This window comes from Capsicum annuum, chromosome 7 (assembly GCF_002878395.1).
Source record: "Capsicum annuum cultivar UCD-10X-F1 chromosome 7, UCD10Xv1.1, whole genome shotgun sequence".
NCBI lineage: Eukaryota > Viridiplantae > Streptophyta > Magnoliopsida > Solanales > Solanaceae > Capsicum > Capsicum annuum.
Window position 1 is genome coordinate 18,315,017 of NC_061117.1, and position 20,134 is coordinate 18,335,150.

Here is a 20,134-nt window from a genome sequence, read left to right on the forward strand (position 1 = left end):
TGATAATGATCATCAAAAGTGATGATCATTATCATATTGTCCCTCCATGCGTATATTCGTGCATTCAATCACTTGTTTTCTTTCAGACATATTATGCACTGCTACCACATACACCTCAAGAATGAAGTAAGTTGTTATATTTCAGACTTATCATATATTGCTACCACATTCACTTCATGGAATGGAGCATATTCAATGGGTCGAATTTCATGACTTTTCATTAAATACCCATTATTTTGCCTTAGCCATCATAATATATCAATATGGTTCATTGAGATTCAAACTCAACGTCTTATCCATATAAAGGGGTCTTAGGCATAAATTGATGGGACTTGAACCCAACATATTATCATCCCTTTTGATAATATTGTTATTGAGGAATAAATTTAAAACATAAATGGTTCCAAATCAATTATTTTTTCTCAAATCCAAGAATAATTATGTCATTAGTAGCTAAAGATAAATAACATAAGAAATTACTAAAACAAAAGTCACATATTATACCAAATTAATAATCAACAGTAATAAGATCACATTATATGAATATCACCGGAATATGCAAACTGTGTAACTATGCTACTCCTCGAGATTGATAAAGTAGAAATTAATAGTACATGATTTGATTATAAGTTAGCCAACATAAATATATATTAATTAATAAAGTTACTTATGTATACTTTAAGACATGATGGTATTAGTTAAAACTTGACATGTATTAATATTAGTGGACACTGATGGAGGCAGCAACATGAGATAATGAATCAGCAGTTTCCCTTTACACAATTTGTAACTTTCTAACGGATCGGACACCCAAACATGAATCATATATACTTACCTGTAATCCTTATTTGACAGAGTCTCATGCTGATAACGTGTTATAAAACAATAAAGAACAAGAAGAAGAGTAGAGAGAATAGAGAGAGTAAATCTTATTTCTTCTCTTGAGAGATCTTGATGTGTAATTTACAATGAAGGAACCCTTCTATTTATAGAAAAAATTTACTCCTAGTCTGAGTAAAAGACAGATGATTCAAATTCTAATACATATCAAAGTAGATCTTGATAGATGTTGATAGACATTCACTATAATGTAAATACATTTATAACATATATCTAGATTTTCTTAAATTAAATGCCATATCTAGACTTGCCACTTAGTTCAAATAACCTTTTCTTCAAATAATATCATCTCCTTTTAGCCTACAACACAAAGCTACCAAAGCAAGTGAAAAAGAAAAATTAAAATCATCAATCATGTCTTTTTGTTTTCTTGTTTTGTTTCTTCATTTTGTTTACCTTTTAGAATTCAGTTCCTTATCTCATGCTTCTTCTATCTATGACTCATTTGTCAATTGTCTCGCGACCAAATCAATTCCCCAATCAGAAATCTCTAAAATCGTCCACTCCCCAAATAACCCCTCCTTTAACCCTATTTTACAAGCCTATATCAAAAATCGTCGATTTTTTAACTCCTCCACAATTTCCAAACCGGTCATCATCGTCGCCCCCACAGAAGAATCTCTTGTCATAGGCGTTGTCATTTGTACCAAAGCGATCAATTTACAGCTTAAAATTCACAGTGGTGGCCATGACTATGCAGGCATTTCATATATCTCGAATGTCCCTTTTATTATACTTGATATGTTTAATCTCCGCGCAATTTCCATAGATGTCAATGATGAAACCGCTTGGGTACAAGCAGGTGCTACTTTAGGGGAACTTTACTACAACATTTGGATGAGGAGTGAAGTTCTTGGTTTTTCGGCAGGTATTTGCCCTACTGTTGGAGTTGGTGGGCATGTCAGTGGTGGTGGATATGGGAATATGCTTCGTAAGTTTGGACTCACAATTGATAATGTATTGGATGCTCGACTAGTGGATATTAATGGTAGAATTCTTGATAGAAAATCTATGGGTGAAAGATGTATTTTGGGCAATTAAAGGGGATGGTGGTGCTAGTTTTGGTGTTATTTTGCCCTTCAAAATCCAACTTGTTCAGGTCCCAAAAATCGTGACTTACTTCAGAGTTGAAAAATTTTTAGACCAGAATGCTACTGATACTGTTGTCCAGTGGCAAAATGTTGCTAGTAAAATTGACAATGATCTTTTCATGAGGCTACTTATACAACCCGTTACAACAAAAACAAAAATGAGGCCGAGGGTGCAAAAGAACACAAAGACGATACGAGCAACGTTCATAGCATTGTTCCTCGATGATTATAGTACTCTAATGCCTCTCATAAGCAAAGAATCTCCTACTTTGGGATTAACAAAGCAAGATTGTTTCCAAATAAGTTGGATTGATTTAGTCCTGCGGTAGGCGAATTTTGAAAATACAACAAAGCCAGACGCCTTGTTGAATAGAACAGGGGATTCACTAAATTTCTCAAAAAGAAAATCGTATTACGTACAAGAGCCAATTCCTAAAGATGCATTGGAATCAGTTTTCCAGAAGATGATTTCATTAGGAAAAGCAGGACTAGTTTTCAATCCTTATGGAGGAAGAATGTCTGAAATCCCCGAGGACGAAACTCCATTTCCTCATAGGGCAGAGATTCTTTTCAAGATTCAGTACTTTGTGAATTGGAATGAAGGAGGAGTAGTGGAAGAAAAAAAACTACCTTTAACAAATAAGAGATTTGTACAGCTTTATGACCCCATATGTTTCAAAGAACCCCAGACAAGCCTATTTGAATTATAGAGATCTTGATATTGGTATACATAATCAAGGTCCACGGAGCTTATAAGAAAGAAGGGTATATGGGACCAAGTATTTCAAAAACAATTTTGATAGGTTGGTGAAAGTGAAATCAATAGTGGATCCATAAAATTTCTTCAGAAATGAACATAAGTATTCCTACTCAAACTCACTCCATTCATGTTCAAGGGACAACAAACCACAGGAAGATGTTCTAATCTAGGTGAATACTTCATCTAGGTGATCATCATTCTTTTCTAGTATCTTTATCAGTGTCAAGTTGTGTTATAATGATTCTCCGGCACATGCAATGGTGCCACGTAGAGGGACCAGGGTGGCCTATACTTCAACTAGGTTAGACTTCGTATGATTAAGGCATGAAAATTTTAGGAATTGATAAATTAAATCAAAAATCTCGTGTTTGAACTTAAAAATTAAAAAAATCCTAAACATATTCCCATACATTATTTTTCAAAAGTTACACACTTGTTAATATAATTTTGGAACTAAAAAATCGTGCAAAAGAACTGTTGAGTTCAATGTGTGTGAATGAAAAATAGAGGAGAAAATGATGAAGGGAAAGAGAGACACCAATTTAGAAAGTGTACTCTCAAAATGGAAAGTTCACTAATTCTCTGATATTGGTGGGAGAAGGAAACTTTGGAATGTTTTTAATGAGAAACACTAACTTCACATGGATAGTGAGGCAAGAACAAGGTGGTGCCTCGCGCCGCCGTCGTCGTTGCTTGCTCGGCTTCGACTTTGGCGATTTGGATTGAGCTCTAATTTTTTAGACAAAATGTATTTGAAACTTGTTTGCAAGTAGTTTTTTATCCAAAATCTGATGTAATTAACTTTCTCCAAGTGCGAATGCAATTTTAATGTCATGCAAACGCATATGCAACGCATCACAAAAGGATGCGACCCTTCGAGGGAAAAGGTGTTTCTGCTGAACCAATGCACCCTTTCTGAAAGGACACATTAAAGGCTATAAATACCTGATATATTCCTCAGGTATTGATATAATTTTTGATAGCAAAAACACTCTTTTTCTATACAAAAACTCTGTGTGATCATTAAGTTGTTGAGTGGGTTCTTTAAATCCAACAATTTGAGGTGCCGCTATTGTTCGGATTGAAGGCCATTTTATCCTGGGAGGAAGATTTCATAACCTCAGATACAGTGAGGGAAATTATTCCTTAAGGACACTTCGTGAAGTCGGGGGACTTGGCCTTATAATTCTGTTTCATCTCTTTTCTGAAAAATAACATACTTCTTAGATAGATTACTGATAATCTTGTGTTGAAGGTGTTGAGAAACTTCATAATTGTTCTTGTCTTAGACTTGAACTTGGGTTGAAGTTGTTGTTGCATTTATACAGATTCTTATACCCAAAACGTTGTAGATAACAATCTTAAGGAATAATTAAACTTTTGAAATTTGTATAGCTTGTTTTTGGAGATTAAAGCTTCAAGCTTTCTACTCCGTTTGAACTTAACTAGTGATTTGAAGACATAAAATCTTCATCACAAGTTAAAGATTACTCGGTTGACGATTGGTAGTCATAAAAAATTCATCGTTAAACTAGAAACAAGAAGTATTTAAAGTTGCTACAACTTTTTAATAAGTATTTCGTATACTAAAGGTACTATCTTGTTGTGACAGGAAAATGACTAACGATAGTCAAGTGCAAGATGCTGCAACGACTGTTGGGGCAACTAGTATTACCACAACAAGTCGCACGAATGCTCCGCCGGCAATGGCACTAGCGGAGAAACTCAAAAAGTTTACGGGTATTGATTTTAAGAGATGACAGTAGAAAATGTTCTTCTACCTCAGCAGAAAGCTCCGGAGGTACCCGAGGAAACCTCTGAAAAAGAACGCTTCGTAATTGTGGAGGCTTGGAAACACTCATATTTTCTTTACAGGAATTACATCTTGAGTGGTCTCCAAGATGACCTTTACAATGTGTACAGTGGAACAAAGACATTGAAAGAGTTATGGGGAGCACTAGAACGAAAGTACAAGACGGAGGATGCAGGAACTAAAAAGTTCTTTGTTGCAAGATTCCTGGAGTATAAAATAGTAGACAACAAGTCTGTTGTTTCCCTAGTGCAGGAACTGCAAGTGATCATTCATGATCTTCTAGCAGAAGGCTTGATTGTGAATGAAGTATTTCAAGTAGCAACAATAATAGAGAAGCTACTACCAATGTGGAAAGACTTCAAGAACTATTTAAAACACAAACGCAAGGAGATGTCAGTCGAAGATCTGATTGTACGACTACGCATTGAAAAAGATAATAAGGCTACGGAAAAAAGGTCAAGAGGCAATTCTGCAATGAATGGAGCAAACATTATAAAAGATGGCCAAAACCACTCCAAAAAGTGAAAGAAAGCTGAAAATAAAAGCAATCAACTCAAGAAGAAATTCAAGAGAAAGTGTTTCAAATGTGGCAAGATTGGTCACAAGTCTACAAATTTTCATGCCTCGAAGAAAGGAAAGAAGAGGGACCACGTAAATCTGGTTGAGTCTAAGAAAGAAATGGATGATCTATATGCTATGCTTTTTGAATGCAACTTGGTGGGAAATTCTCACGAATGGTGGATGGATTCTGGTGCCACACGCCATGTTTATGCTAACAAGGAGTTGTTTTCAACGTTCGCTCCAGCTCAAGTAGAAGAAAATATTTACATGGCAAACTCCGCTACTGCAAAAGTAGAAGGAACAGGAAAATTATGCTTGAAGATGACTTCCGGCAAAGTGTTGACACTTAAAAATGTCTTGTATGTTCCGGAGTTACGGAAGAACTTAATTTCAGTTTCACTTTTAGACAAGAACGGATTCAAATATATATTTATTTTTGAAAAAATTGTACTTAGTAAAGGAGAAGTGTATGTAGGAAAGGCTTACCTCAATGAGGGCTTATTCAAAATGAATGTAATGAATGTTGAAATCAATAAAAGTTCAATTTATTCTTACTTGCTTGAGTCTTATGATTTGTGGCATGAATGTTTAGGCCATGTTAATTACAAAAGATTACGAAAATCAATTAACTTGGAAGTTTTGCCAAACTTTGAGTGCAATAAATCAAAATGTCAAACATGTGTGGAATCAAAGTATGCAAAGTATCCTTATAAGTCCGTTGAAAGGAATTTCAATCCCTTAGACTTAATACACACGGACATTTGTGATATGAAGTCAGCACCAACACGTGGTGGAAAAAAGTATTTCATAACTTTTATTGATGATTGCACTAGATATTGTTATGTCTATTTGCTAAATAGTAAGGATGAAGCAATAGATGCATTTAGACAATATAAAATTAATCAGTTAGAGAAAAACATAAAAACGATAGAAGTGATAGGGGCGGAGAATATGAATCTCCCTTCACCGAAATATGTGTAGAGAATGGAATTGTCCAACAAACTACGAACCCGTATTCACCTCAATCTAATGGAATTGTGGAAAGAAAAAAATAAACTTTGAAGAAAATAATGAATGCCTTATAAGTTTAGGTTTACCACAAAGCTTGTGAGGGGAGGCTATCCTTACAACTAACCGAATAATCAATAGAGTTCCTCATAGTAAGACACAATCAATTTCTTATGAAAAATGGAAAGGAAGAAAACCCAACTTGACATATTTCAAATTGTGGGGATGTCTAGCAAAGGTTCAAGTTCCTATGCATAAAAGGGTTAAGATAGGACCTAAGACGGTGGACTGCGTGTTCATAGGATATGCTAAAATTAGTAAAGCATGTCGGTTTTTGTTCATAAATCCAAACATATGGATATTAATGAAAATACAGTAATTAAATCAAATAATGGTGAATTCTTTGAAAATATTTATCCGTATAAAACTAGACATGAATAGTCTAGTGGAGGGTCTAAATGACCTCGAGATAAACTAAGTAATGACCTCGAGATAAACTAAGTGAGAATATACATAATGATAAGAATCCAAGACGCAATATACGTTAAAGAACGTCAACTTCATTTGGATTGGATTTTATAATGTTTGTCTTAGAAAATGAGCCTCAAATATTTAAGGAAGTGATGACATCTTCGGACTTATCCTTTTGGAAAGAGGCAGTCGATAGTGAGATTGATTCAATCTTAAGCAACCATACATGGAATTTGGTTGATCTTCCTCCATGAAATAATCTTTTAGGTTTTAAATGGACCTTTAAAAGGAAAATAAAAGCTGATGGTACTATTGATAAGTACAAGGCAAGACTTGTTGTAAAAGGCTTCAAATAAAATGAAGGCCTTGATTACTTTGATACATACTCGACAGTAACGAGGATAATGTTAATTCGGATATTAATTACCTTAGCGGAAGTATATGGTCTTGAAATCCATCAAATGGATGTGAAAATAACATTTCTAAATGAAGAATTAGAGGAAGAAATCTACATGGAACAGCCTGAGTGTTTTGTGATTCCAGGAAAGGAAAATAAGGTGTATAAACTTGTTAAGTCACTTTATGGACTAAAACAAGCACCTAAACAATGGCATGCAAAGTTTGACTAAACCATGTTGGCAAATGGGTTCAAGATAAATGAAAGTGATAATGTGTTTACATTAAAGACACTCCAAATCACCAAGTGTGTGTTTGTGTGTGGATGATATGTTTATCATCAGTAGAGACATTTTGGACATAAATGCAATAAAACGAACGCTTGAAAACAAGTTTGATATGAAAGACCTTAGAGTTGCCAATGTGATCTTAGAAATAAGAATTCATAGAACTCCACAAGGGTTGGCATTGTCACAGTCTCATTATATCGAAAAGATACTTGACAAATTCAAGTATATGGAATTCGGTATTGCTAAGACTCTATTAGACGTGAGATTTGCACTTCGAAAGAATGAAGGTGAAAGTGACTCACAATTGGAGTACGCAAGAGTATTGGGATGTTTAATGTATATACTAAACTGTACACGACCAAACATAGCATGCGCTATAAGTAAGCTGAGTCGGTACATGAGTAATCCTAATAAAACTTATTGGACGGCAATGAAAAGAGTTTTGGGGTATCTTAAATACACTCAAGAATACGCTTTGCATTATAATAAATATCCGGCGGTACTTGAAGGATATAGTGATGCAAATTGGATCACCGAATCGAACGAAGTAAAATTCACGAGTGGATATGTATTTACTATTGGTGGAGGAGCAGTCTCTTGGAAATCATCCAAACAGACTTGTATTGCTCGCTCTACAATGGAATCTGAATTTATCGCATTGGATAAAGCCGGTGAGAAGCAGAATGGCTCCAAAATTTTTTGGAAGATATTCCTTATTGGCCAAAATTAGTGGCACCAGTATGTACACACTGTGATAGTCAAGCGGCAATAGGTAGGACAGGGAGCATGATGTACAACGATAAATCTGGTCACAAAATACGGAGACATAATACCGTTAGAGAACTTTTCTCTAGTGGAATTTTCACTGTTGACTATGTAAAGTCAAAAGATAATGCGTCGGATCCATTTACAAAAGGCCTATCTAGAGAAGGAGATGAGAGGACATCTAAGGGAATGAGTTTAAGGCCTAGGACAAGTCAGCATGAAGGTAACTTTACCTAGCAGACTGGAGATCCCAAGAGCTAGGTTCAAAGAGATCAAACAAAGTTGTGTCTGACAGGTTCAACATTGTCAATACCCAACCCATTCTCATGATGTAGACAATGTTTAGTAAATAAGGATAAGACTTAAGGTGAAAAGTCTTTTAATGATTATCTAAATTTGGAAGATTTGATCAAATAGTTTAATCTATAGGATTGAACGTTTAGAAATCACCTATGTGAGGGCGAAGAGGAAGCCGCTTAAAAAAATGTTAGTAAAGGCCTATTCTTTAAGCGCTCATGAAATCAGGACGTGTTCATTGCTGAAAAGAACAAAACCGTGAGAACGATAAACAGTAAAAGGTTGGTTGTGTGACATGTGTTGTCTAGTTGTACATTAAAGCTCGACGGTTCAAAGATATTAAATCTATCGATTGACCGAGTGCATCCGATGCATGTTCACTACGGAAAGTTCAAAGGAAAATATACTTATCCAGATGCAATTAAACTTTGCTAAATGATCACCTGCTTGTTCTTAAATTTCTTCAAAAGATAGTCATTCCCCATTCATATGGGGAATTGTTGAGTTCAATGTGTGTGTGTGTGAATGGAAAATGGAGGAGAAAATGATGGAGGAAAAGAGAGACACCAATTTAGAAAGTGTACTCTCAAAATAAAAAGTTCACTAATTCCCCCACATTGGTGGGAGAAGGAAACTTTGGAGTATCTTTAATGAGAAACACTAACTCCACATGGATAGTGAGGCAAGAACAAGGTCGTGTCTTGCGCCGTCGTCGCTCTGCTCGGCTTCAGATTTGGATTTGGAAAATGATTGATCGATGAGATCTAATTTTTTAGATAAAATTTATTTGAAACTTGTTTACAAGTAGTTTTTGATCCAATTCTCCAAGTGCGGGCGCAATTTTGACGCCATGCAAACGCATATGTAACATATCACGAAGGGATGCGACCCTTTGAGGGAAAAGGTACACTGTTTCGCGCTGTAGGGTGACCTGCGGGCGCAGACTCAACGCAGGTACGGGACTTGTGGGTGCAGATGTAGCACAGAAGCTACTGGAATTTGCCAAATGTCACCTGCGGCCGCAGATCCAGCACAGATTGGGCGCAAGGACATGACTGCTGCTGAAAATGTGCCTTTCTGCTGAACCAATGCATCCTTTCTGAAAAGACACATTAAAGGCTATAAATACATGATATATTCCTCAAGTATTGATTTAATTTTTTATAGCAAAAACACTCTTCTTCTCTACAAAAACTCTTTGTGATCATTAAACTGTTGAGTGAGTTCGTTGAATCCAACAATTTGAGGTGCCGCTATTATTCGGATTGAAGGTCATTTTATCCTGGGGGAAGATTCCATAACCTCGGGTACAGTGAGAGGAATTATTCCTTAATGACACTCCATGAAGTCGGGGGAGTTGGCCTTATAATTCTGTTTCATCTCTTTTTTTAAAAATAACATACTTCTTGGATAGATTACTTATAATCTTGTGTTGAAGGTTTTGAGAAACTTCATAATTGTTCTTGTCTTAGACTTGAACTTGGGTTGAAGTTGTTGTTGCATTTATACATATTCTTGTAGCCAAAACGTTGTAAATAACAAGCACTACTCCAACCTATTCAGATTTTATCCCTGATTAAAGTGTAAAGTCCCTTTTACTCCTTTACATATTGGGTTCATAAAAAAAATATTCTTTTCTTATTTTGAATGGGATATTGTCCTTTTCGAACGACAGAAGGATATTTCAAACACAAAATATTGAAGGAATTAAGTGGGATTTGCTGAAGAAATAATCCTCATAAATAGTGCAACTCTTACGAAATTCTCATCCAACAACATATTCAAAAATAACTAATTCAAAAAACAAATTAAACCAACATCATTTTGGAAGGTGTGCATAACTAAAAGAGAATAAATATATATTTGACTTTGGTTGACATTAGGAATTAAAATTCAAATGTTTTTTTATTTTCTATTGTTGACTTTATGTGCTGCATCAATCTACAACGCGTAAGCCAATCAACATATCAATATCCTCCCAAAAGTACACCATTCAATCACCACCACCACTCATTTCTCTGTCTTACTAGTACTGCTTTTTTTGTTTTATCACTTAACTTGCATAACACAAACCAATTGCTCAGAAGCTCTCCCTTTGACACATTTTTGTAAGATTTTTCTAATCTTTTGCTTGCAATTGTTCTGTCACTTTCATGTAATTGAACTAGAGTCATCTTTCTTGCACATGCTTTTGCCTAGTTATATTAGAGGAGCCGGGTCCAATTAGAACAACCTTATCAATATTACGCGTATTGAATCTACTTACTCATGCAAAGAAAATGCAATATATGTGTGAATAGAAACTTCATGCTTGATTCTCTTTTATTTACACTTTCCTATCTATTTTTCATTCATCACTATATAATATCATGCCCTTTTAGCCTACAACCCAAAAGCTACCAAAGCAAGTGAATAAACAAAAAGAAATTAAAATCATCAATCATGTCTTCTTCTTGTCTTGTTTTGTTTCTTCATTTTCTCATCCTTTTTAGATTTAGTTCCTCATCTCATGCTTCTTCTGTCTATGACTCATTCGTCAGTTGCCTCGCCTCCAAATCAATTGCACAATCAGAAATCTCAAAAATCGTCTATTCCCCAAAAAACTCCTCTTTTAACTCCATTTTACAAGCCTATATCAGAAACCGTCGATTTTTCAACTCCTCCACAACTTCCAAACCGGTCATCATCGTCACCCCTACGAAAGAATCCCATGTTGCCAATGCTGTCCTTTGTACCAAAGAGACTAATTTACAGCTTAAAATTCGCAGTGGCGGCCATGATTATGAAGGCATTTCGTATATCTCAGATGGCCCTTTTGTTATGCTTGATATGTTCAATCTCCGCTCAATTTCTATAAATGTCAAAGATGAGACCGCTTGGGTACAAGCAGGTGCTACTTTAGGGGAACTTTACTACAACATTTGGATGAAAAGTGAAGCTCTTGGTTTTCCGGCGGGTGTTTGCCCTACTGTTGGTGTTGGTGGACATGTCAGTGGAGGTGGATATGGGAACATGCTTCGTAAGTTTGGACTCACTATAGATAATGTATTGGATGCTCGACTGGTGGAAGTTAATGGTAGAATTCTTGACAGGAAAACTATGGGTGAAGATGTATTTTGGGCAATTAAAGGGGGTGGTGGTGCTAGTTTTGGTGTTATTTTAGCCTTCAAAATTCAACTTGTTCGGGTCCCAGAAACCGTGACTTACTTCAGAGTTGAAAGGGTTTTAGACCAGAATGCTACCGACTCTGTTGTCCAATGGCAGAATGTTGCTAACAAAATTGACAATGATCTCTTCATGAGACTACTTATACAACCCATTACAGTAAAAAGCAAAAACAAGGCCAAGGGAGCAAAGAACACAAAGACAATACGAGCAACATTTATAGCATTGTTCCTCGGTGATTCTAGTAGATTAATGTCTCTCGTAAATAAAGAATTCCCTGCTTTGGGATTAACAAAGCAAGATTGTTTACAAATGAGTTGGATTGATTCAGTCCTGCGGTGGGCAAATTTCGACAACACGACAAACCCAAATGCCTTGTTGGACAGAAAAGGGGATCCATTAAATTTCTTGAAAAGAAAATCGGATTACGTACAAGAGCCAATTCCTAAAGATGGATTGGAATCAATTTTCCAGAAGATGATTTCTATGGGAAAAGCAGGATTAGTTTTCAATCCTTATGGAGGAAGAATGGCTGAAATTCCCGAAGACGAAACTCCATTTCCTCATAGGGCAGGGATTCTTTTCAAGATTCAGTACTCAGTAAATTGGAATGAACTAGGAGTTGCGGCAGAAAAAGACTACCTTTCACAGATAAGAGATTTGTATAGCTTTATGACCCCATATGTTTCAAAGAACCCCAGACAAGCCTATTTAAATTACAGAGATCTTGATATTGGTACAAATAATCAAGGTCCACAAAGCTTAGAAAAAGGAAGGATATATGGGATCAAGTATTTCAAGAACAATTTCAATAGGTTGGTGAAAGTGAAATCAATGGTGGATCCACAAAATTTCTTCAGAAATGAGCAAAGTATTCCTACTCAAACTCACTCTATTCATGCGCAAGGGGCAATGAAACGTAGGAAGATGTTCTAATCCAGGTATAGTATCTTTATAAGTGTCAAGTTGTATTCTAGTGATTCAAATGTCCACTAATATGTCCTTGTCCGGCACATGCAGTGGTGCCTCGCAGAGGGACTAGGGTGGCTCATGCTATCAACTAGGTTGGACTTTGTTTTTTTAAGGGGTTGTTTTAACTTATTTTAATATTTGGAAATTTTATGATTGAGAAAATTAAATCAGAAATCTCGTTTTAAAATTTTGACATAAAAATATCCTAATAAAACATTTACGTCTTAATGAGATTTATTTGACACGAAATTTGAATAGTCAAAATCACAAAGCGAGTTCTTATCATCAGACGAGAAATAAAAAGACCAACCAAAAAAAGTTAATAGTTAATTTTATTGTTGGGCACATGAAAGATATGTCACTAACAAACCATAAAGGCAATACTCCTTCCCTTCCACAATTAAGTGAATTATTGGAATATTTTTTTAGTATTCAAAATAATTGAATGATTCACGATACAAGGTAGATATTGAAATTTTTTTTCTAAATTTATCTTCTATTAAATGTGAATTAAGAGTGATATATTATTACTAAGATTTTAAAATTTGAAAAAGGTAACAATAAAAAAAAAACATAATGAATTTATATCTTTATTTTATTTTTTATATGTATGTCAAAATAGAATAATTCAGTGGAACAGTGTAATAAATAATATAAAAGTTTGTTGGCTTTGTGATCACTGGTACTGGAATCAAGTACATGAGATATTTTCAAGAATTGGACTTCACCATCATTGGAATAAATTCACCAAATTAGTCTTCTTAGCAACTTATATGTTTATCTTAAGGTCAAACCCATTGATGAACCTTTAAACTTGATACTATTTTTTACTTAGGCATCTCAAGTAGCCATAAAATGTATTATTTTGACATTTTTTTACACAATCTACTGTAAATCCTCACACGCGTGGCTACACTCACTTCTTACGTGGATTAATTGATCGATTAAATTATGCCAACTCATTAATATATACATAATTAAATTAAAGGATAAAAATACATAACAAACTAACCAACTAATTACTGACACATGACATTTTCTCAATAATTATAAAATTATTTAGACCCCCCCCCATCCACCCACGCAAAACCCTCTAAAGTTATCTTCTCCGTACCCCCTCCCCATCCCCCACCTTCATTGGACAACCTACCATTCTTGTTTGGCAGCCCCCCTCCCCCGTTCATCTTCAAAATTTGCCCTCCCCCACCACCACCTCCACTCAAGTTATCTTCTCCATTTGGCAGGCAGCCCTTCCCCCCTCCCCTCGGCTTCGTCCTGTCATCTTCTTCAACATGTCATCCAGGTAACATTTCTAATTACTCTTGATATACTCCTTGTATACCTATTTTTCCCAATATTAGCTGTCATTGACACTTCTTGAGCAACAATGGTGAAATTTTTTAATTCAATTAATGGTGAAATTTTTTTCTTAATTTTCTCCTCTTTTTTTATCCTGTTAATTCGATCACTGAATGAAAAATCATTGTAAGAAATAAGAATGGTTAAAATCAACATAAGGAAAATCAACCATTCTTATTTCTTGATTTCTTGTTTCTTAAAGAAGGAAATTTTTTTATTTTTGTTGAAATTAACCATTCTTATTTCTCAAATAGCGAATTAACTTTGTTTCTTATTTCTCAAATAGCGAATTAACTGGATAAACCTGACAGCTGCTTGAAAGGAAAAAAATGGTGGAAAAAAATGGATTATTGAAAGAGTGAGGGAGAAAGAGAAGGAAGATGAAAAAATTATGAAAATGCCCTTGAAACGCGCTTAAAATGTGTCACATATGCCCCATGATGACTCAGCAAAAAATGTCAAAATGACACATTTTTCGTTGTTTGAGTTGCCAAAAGTGAACACATCCACTTGAGATGCCTAAGTGAAAAATCGTGCCAAGTTTAGGAGGCCACCGATGAATTTGGCCTTATCTGAAACTAAAATTTGTTAAAAACACATTTATCCCACTCTAGTTTCCAAAAATTACTCTAAACCTCAATTTTGAAAAAAAGTGACACACTACTCCTTCCCATTCAAATTTTATCCTAAATTAAAGAATAAAGTCTATTTTACTATACATTTTGGGTTCAGAAAAAAAAATCATATTTTAAATGAGATGCGAGACATTATAATATAGTATGATATGATTCATTGTTTTTCAAATTAGAGAAAAAAGAAAACTATTTACTGTTTAATTTTGGGCTAAATATATGATTGCAAACATAGAAAATAATAATTTATATACTAAAGTTAAAAAATAATAATCACCTATCTTCAAAAATCATGTGTTGGACATTACGTACATAAATTTTAAGATCTGAATGTCAAAAATGTTATTTATTGCATTTACCTTCTCAGTTAAATAACTTAATTGTTTTGTTACTTTCACGTATTGAAATAAACACTTTTTTCTTGTCGGTGCTTTTAATTTATTGTCGTTGCATTTACCTTTTCTATTGATTTTCATTTATTAGTAAACTAATCGCATTTGGTCCGCGCTAAGTTCGAGCCTATAATTAATATTTTTTTCGTTCCAAATTGTCCGTTTTAAATTTTTTAATTTGATTTCTTATTATATTTGTCTTTTTTTATTAATTAAGAAGAGACAATTTTTTTTTTTCATGTTTTACCCGTTGCATTAATTTTTTTTTCAAATTAAAATGTAAAACATCATTTAATAAGGTTACAATAGTAAACTATACATGTTATTAATTATTCTTCTTAATCAATGTGTCATCTCAATTTAGGACGGAAGGAGTATTAAACTTTATATTTGTAAAACTTTTCTTTTATCTTGTTGCTATTCTTATTTTTTTATTTTTATTTTATTTTGTGATATTATATTAATTGTAAAGGTAGTTTGAACATATCTCAATATTTCTATTATTAATCAAACAATATTTTTTTATTTAAAAGAATAATTTTTATATTAGAGTTTATTTTAGATTTCTTTTAGTTTCTTTAACACTATTTTTTATTCTTAATTTTATTGATAATTTTAGAGATTAAAGTCTTTAGTAATTCAAATAGAGTTTAATCTTATGTTGAATTAACTTCATCATTTTCTCTCAATTCTTTTTCATCGGGTTTTACTCAATTAAACTTATATTAATTAACCCATTTATTATAAAAAATAAAAATAAATTCTGACATTCAAAATACAACAACAACAACAAACCCAGTGTATTCCCACCTAGTGGGGTCTGGGGGGGTAAGATGTACGCAGTCCATACCTCTACCTCTGATGAAGTAGAAAGGCTGTTTCCGATAGACCCCCGGCTCAAGACACGAGATACCACACAAATACATAGTAAAGCACAGAAGCAGATTACATAACATAAATACGGCACCCATAAGTAATATAAAACAGAGGAAAGCAAAGGAAAGCACACAGATTCGTAATAAAACATGGAACACGGAAGACGGAATCATAACAGGAATAAAACCCCCTCCAAGTAATTCCCTACACTAGCGACCCAAACTGGCCCTAATCCTCTACCGAAATTCGCGCCCTCCAGACCTTCCTATCTAGGGTCATGTCCTCGGTGAGCTGTAACTGTTCCATGTCCCGCCTAATCACCTCGCCCCAGTACTTCTTCGGTCTACCCCTACCCCGCCTAAAATCATCCAACGCTAGCCTCTCGCACCTACGGACCGGGGCATCCATGCCCCTCCTCTTCACATGTCCGAACCATCTCAATCGTGCTTCCCGCATCTTGCACTCCATTGAAGTCACAAACCTTCTCCCGGATAGCCTCATTCCGAACTCTATCCCCTCTAGTCAGTCCACACATCCAGCGCAACATCCGCATTTCTGCCACCTTCATTTTCTAGATGTGGGAGTTCTTAACTGGCCAACACTCCGCTCCATACAACAAGGCCGGACGGACTACCACCCTGTAGAATTTGCCTTTAAGCTTGGGCGGCACCTTCTTATCACACAGCACCCCCGACGCGAGTTTCCACTTCATCCATCCCGCCCCAATACGATGCGAGACATCCTCGTCAATCTCACCGTTATTCTGGATCACGGACCCAAGATACTTGAACTTATCCCTCTTACATACCTCTTGTGCTTCCAGCTTCACTACTACTTCAAAATAATATAATAAATATTTAACACTGCGAATTTTTGTATGATAACATCAATAAAGTTGACTTATAAATAATGATAGAATTTAATTTAAATTATTAAAAGACTTGATTCAACAAAATACTTTTGTAGAGGTTCCTTCATATTAAACCATACAAAAAAAAGTTAATAATTTATTTTTTTACTTTAGTAGTTTGTTTTTCCGAAAGTACATGTTAAGAAATTTATGTTGATAATTCTTAAACGTGGATGAAGCTTTAATATTTTGTGTTAAATTACTTAGTTTGTCTTAAGTTCTATAAAATGTTGATAATCCCATTTTTTGTTAAAATATTCATCATTAAAAAAATGTGAAAAAGAATTGATCTCATTTTTCTTTATTTAGTAGCATTAATATTTGGAGAGTTAAATTGTATTTTCTTAAAATTAAATTTTAAATATTTTTAGCTATATATAAAAAATATTTTTTATTTAATAATTAAGCAACTACTAAATTAGAAAGGGAATGTCAAGATATTTTAATTGCTAGTCCATGATAAATTTGTTAGGAAAATGAAATTTTGAAATAAGATTAATAAACATTTTCACAAAATAGAAAGACAATAAACTCTTGAATCAATTTTGAATTTAATTGTATAAATACTTTTTTATGGTTTCATTATTTTTCATGACTCATCACTTTTGTAGCATTTAATAAGCCCATATAATTTTTCAAATTTAGCAAAATGAATGAAAATTTGTAGAATAACTAAAATTTACATCAAGAATAAATTGATAAAAAAAATTATGTGAGAACTATCAAATCTCACATTCTCTCTTATATAGTAGTAACTAGGGGGTTTGAGCCACAGGTGACAAAAGAGATTTAAAATGAGGTGTAGGTGACATAAGTCTTAGGGCCCGTTTGGCCATGATTTTTTTTCCCTTTTTTTTCGAAAAATTTTTCCGGAGTTGGAAATTGTGGTGTTTGACCATGAAAATTCGGAAAATAATTCCGGAAAATTTTTCTGAAAGGGGAAAACAAGTTTTTGTTGTTTTCACAATTTTTCAACTCCAATTCCAACTTTTATTATTATTACGTATAACCCCAATCTTTTAAATTTTTACATAAAACTCTCCTTATAACATTACTTTTTCAATATTACGTATATAACAGTTTTAAAGAATAACGTAATTATAATTCCAAACTTAATGCTGTCCTAATTAATATATATCTCTTTTTCTCTCTCATCATTATTTTTATCCCTTATTTAATTTTCTCTCTTGTTTAAGACATTATTTTACTGCTAATTTATATTTATACTCATAAATATATAAAGTATTATATTTATACCCATAAATATATAAAGTATTATATTTATACCCATAAATATATAAAGTATTATATTTATAATAGAAATATACAAAGTATGTTATATATAAAGTTTATACCATGTATATACCATATACACATATATATAAATATACAAAGTATTAAGAAATATATTAAGCATATTCATAATATAAATATACAAAGTATGTTATTTATGAAGTTTATACCATATATATACCATATACACATATATAAAAATACAAAGTATAAAGAAACATACTAAGCATATTTATATATTTATGGTATATGATATAATATACCATAAATATGCAAAGCATATTTTATATAGAAATAATTTATTCACACACAGTAAAATCTTTCATGTATAAGAAAGTTAAAGAAATAAATTAGCGGCACCCTAAAATTTAATAACAACTCATCATTTCCTATTTTTTAGGAATGAAAAATGAAGGAAATAAATTAAATAAATTACTAAAAAATAAATTTGTTTGAAAGATCATATTTGCTACCTAAAAAACACGAAGTAGTGATATGTTAATATAACATCCATATTTAAAATTTTCAAATATGAGAAAACGGCTATTAATGTAAATATTATATATGTCATAATTAAAATTCATTAAATATGGCCATGTATATGTAATTATTTTTATAATAGTGGTTAATTGTATTCTTTTTCCATTAGTAGGTAAATTTTAGTTAGGTGATTTTGATAGTTTATAAAAGTTAGGGCATAAAATCATATTAAATTTTTTTTTTTCAAAAGTCAAAAAAAAAATTCAAAAAAGACATGGTCAAACACAACTCCAACTCCAATTTCAACTCCAACTTCAACTCCAATTCCAAAAAATTTTAGTTTTCATGGCCAAATGGCTACTTAATAATTGAGTAGAGATGAGAATTACTTAATTATGGATTAAGAAAGTGTGAAAAATTTCAAAATAACCCACAAGTTTTTAAATTTATACTTTGATCCAAATGTTAGTTAATATAACGGGGAATGAAGGGAAAAAAGACGCCTTTTTCTCTCTTCTCATTCGTTATTATTTTCTCTGTCTTCGCAATATTTGTTGTTCATTGTTGTTGCTGCTTTATTCATCATCTTCTGATTCATTATCATCAACTTATACTTCATTATCATCTTCATATTCTTCTTGTTGACCATTGTTGTTGTTGTTGTTACCCCAACTGCTGCTCTTTGATCAAATTCTTATGTCAAATTTTATTTCGTAAATCACTTTCAACTTTGGAATTTACTTGAGAGGAGACTTTGGTAAGTCAGATTATGCTTTTTAGTTGAATTTATCATCTGGGTAACTGGTAGTGTGTTGTTTTTTCAACAATAGATAGCACACGAACATGAATGCAATATAAGAGCAATTTGTTTAAACAGATCCATTAAATGCGGCACCAGATAAATATTCTGTTGTAACAGTAGACTCATGTTGGATTCATGTTTGTGGTTCTAGGTGCCCATAATGTGAATCGAATAGATGGGTATTTTGTTGCACCAGATTAGTAATCTGTTTCAACAGATAAATAATCTGTTTCATCAGATTACTAATCTGTTTCAAATAACAAAATACAGCTCCTATCACAAACCTAACAAATAACTCATATGTTCTTGCTATTGATACTGGAATCAAATTATTCCTTAATTATAGACATGTCATTAGTTAAGAAACAGAAATAGACATCACGAAAATTAAATAAGAAATAAAAAGTCAAGTGCATCAAACATAAATTTTTATAAGAAAAAAAAATACAAAGATAAAAGAAAAAAAAATCTTAATTATTATTATCATCATTATTATTTGTATGGTCAGCCGGCCAATCTTCAACCGGCAGCAGCAGTGCCCTCCCCAGCCTGCGGATCTCCCTCGACATCCTTACTTTGACGGCGGCCAACTCCCAATGCAGATCATGAACCTCCTTCTGCAGTTCCCGTATGACATCTCGTAAAATAGCGACATCCCACACAGGATCAGTCATATCTAGAAAACACATAAGTTGACAAAACACAAGTAAAAATAAAAGTAAAGAAAAGAAAGAATTCGAATGTAATGTAATATATTTACATAAAAATCAAGAAAAAAACTTACTAGAGATAGGAAAAAACTATCAAGTCCTTGAAGAGAAATTAGTTGAAGGTGTAACAAGAGCAAGGAATAAATAGTGTGTAGTAGAACGAGCGACTGAGTAAGGAGGGACCTATTTAT

General features: G+C 33.4%; 1 protein-coding gene and 1 pseudogene across 2 annotated transcripts; both read left to right on the forward strand.

Annotated features, from left to right (window-relative positions):
* The first annotated feature begins 1,159 nt into the window (after positions 1–1,159).
* Positions 1,160–3,221, forward strand: LOC124900046 (annotated as a pseudogene).
* Positions 3,222–10,218: 6,997 nt separating this feature from the next.
* Positions 10,219–13,920, forward strand: LOC107853343 (berberine bridge enzyme-like 21). Of its 2 annotated transcripts, none has more exons than XM_047415218.1 (2): positions 10,219–12,458; positions 12,538–12,663. In XM_047415218.1, exon 1 carries the CDS (start codon positions 10,795–10,797, stop codon positions 12,451–12,453), a length of 1,659 nt encoding a protein of 552 aa, XP_047271174.1. In that variant the 5' UTR covers positions 10,219–10,794; the 3' UTR covers positions 12,454–12,458; positions 12,538–12,663. The 2 variants fall into 2 exon arrangements, with proteins under 2 accessions (XP_047271174.1, XP_016553835.2); XM_016698349.2 differs by lacking the exon at positions 12,538–12,663 and adding an exon at positions 13,734–13,920 and having other exon boundaries at positions 10,419–12,458.
* Positions 13,921–20,134: the final 6,214 nt, after the last annotated feature.

What these genes read in the sequence shown, in the direction of transcription:
- LOC107853343 (XM_047415218.1), top strand. Translation starts at nt 10,795, where the DNA reads ATGTCTTCTTCTTGTCTTGTTTTGTTTCTTCATTTTCTCATCCTTTTT.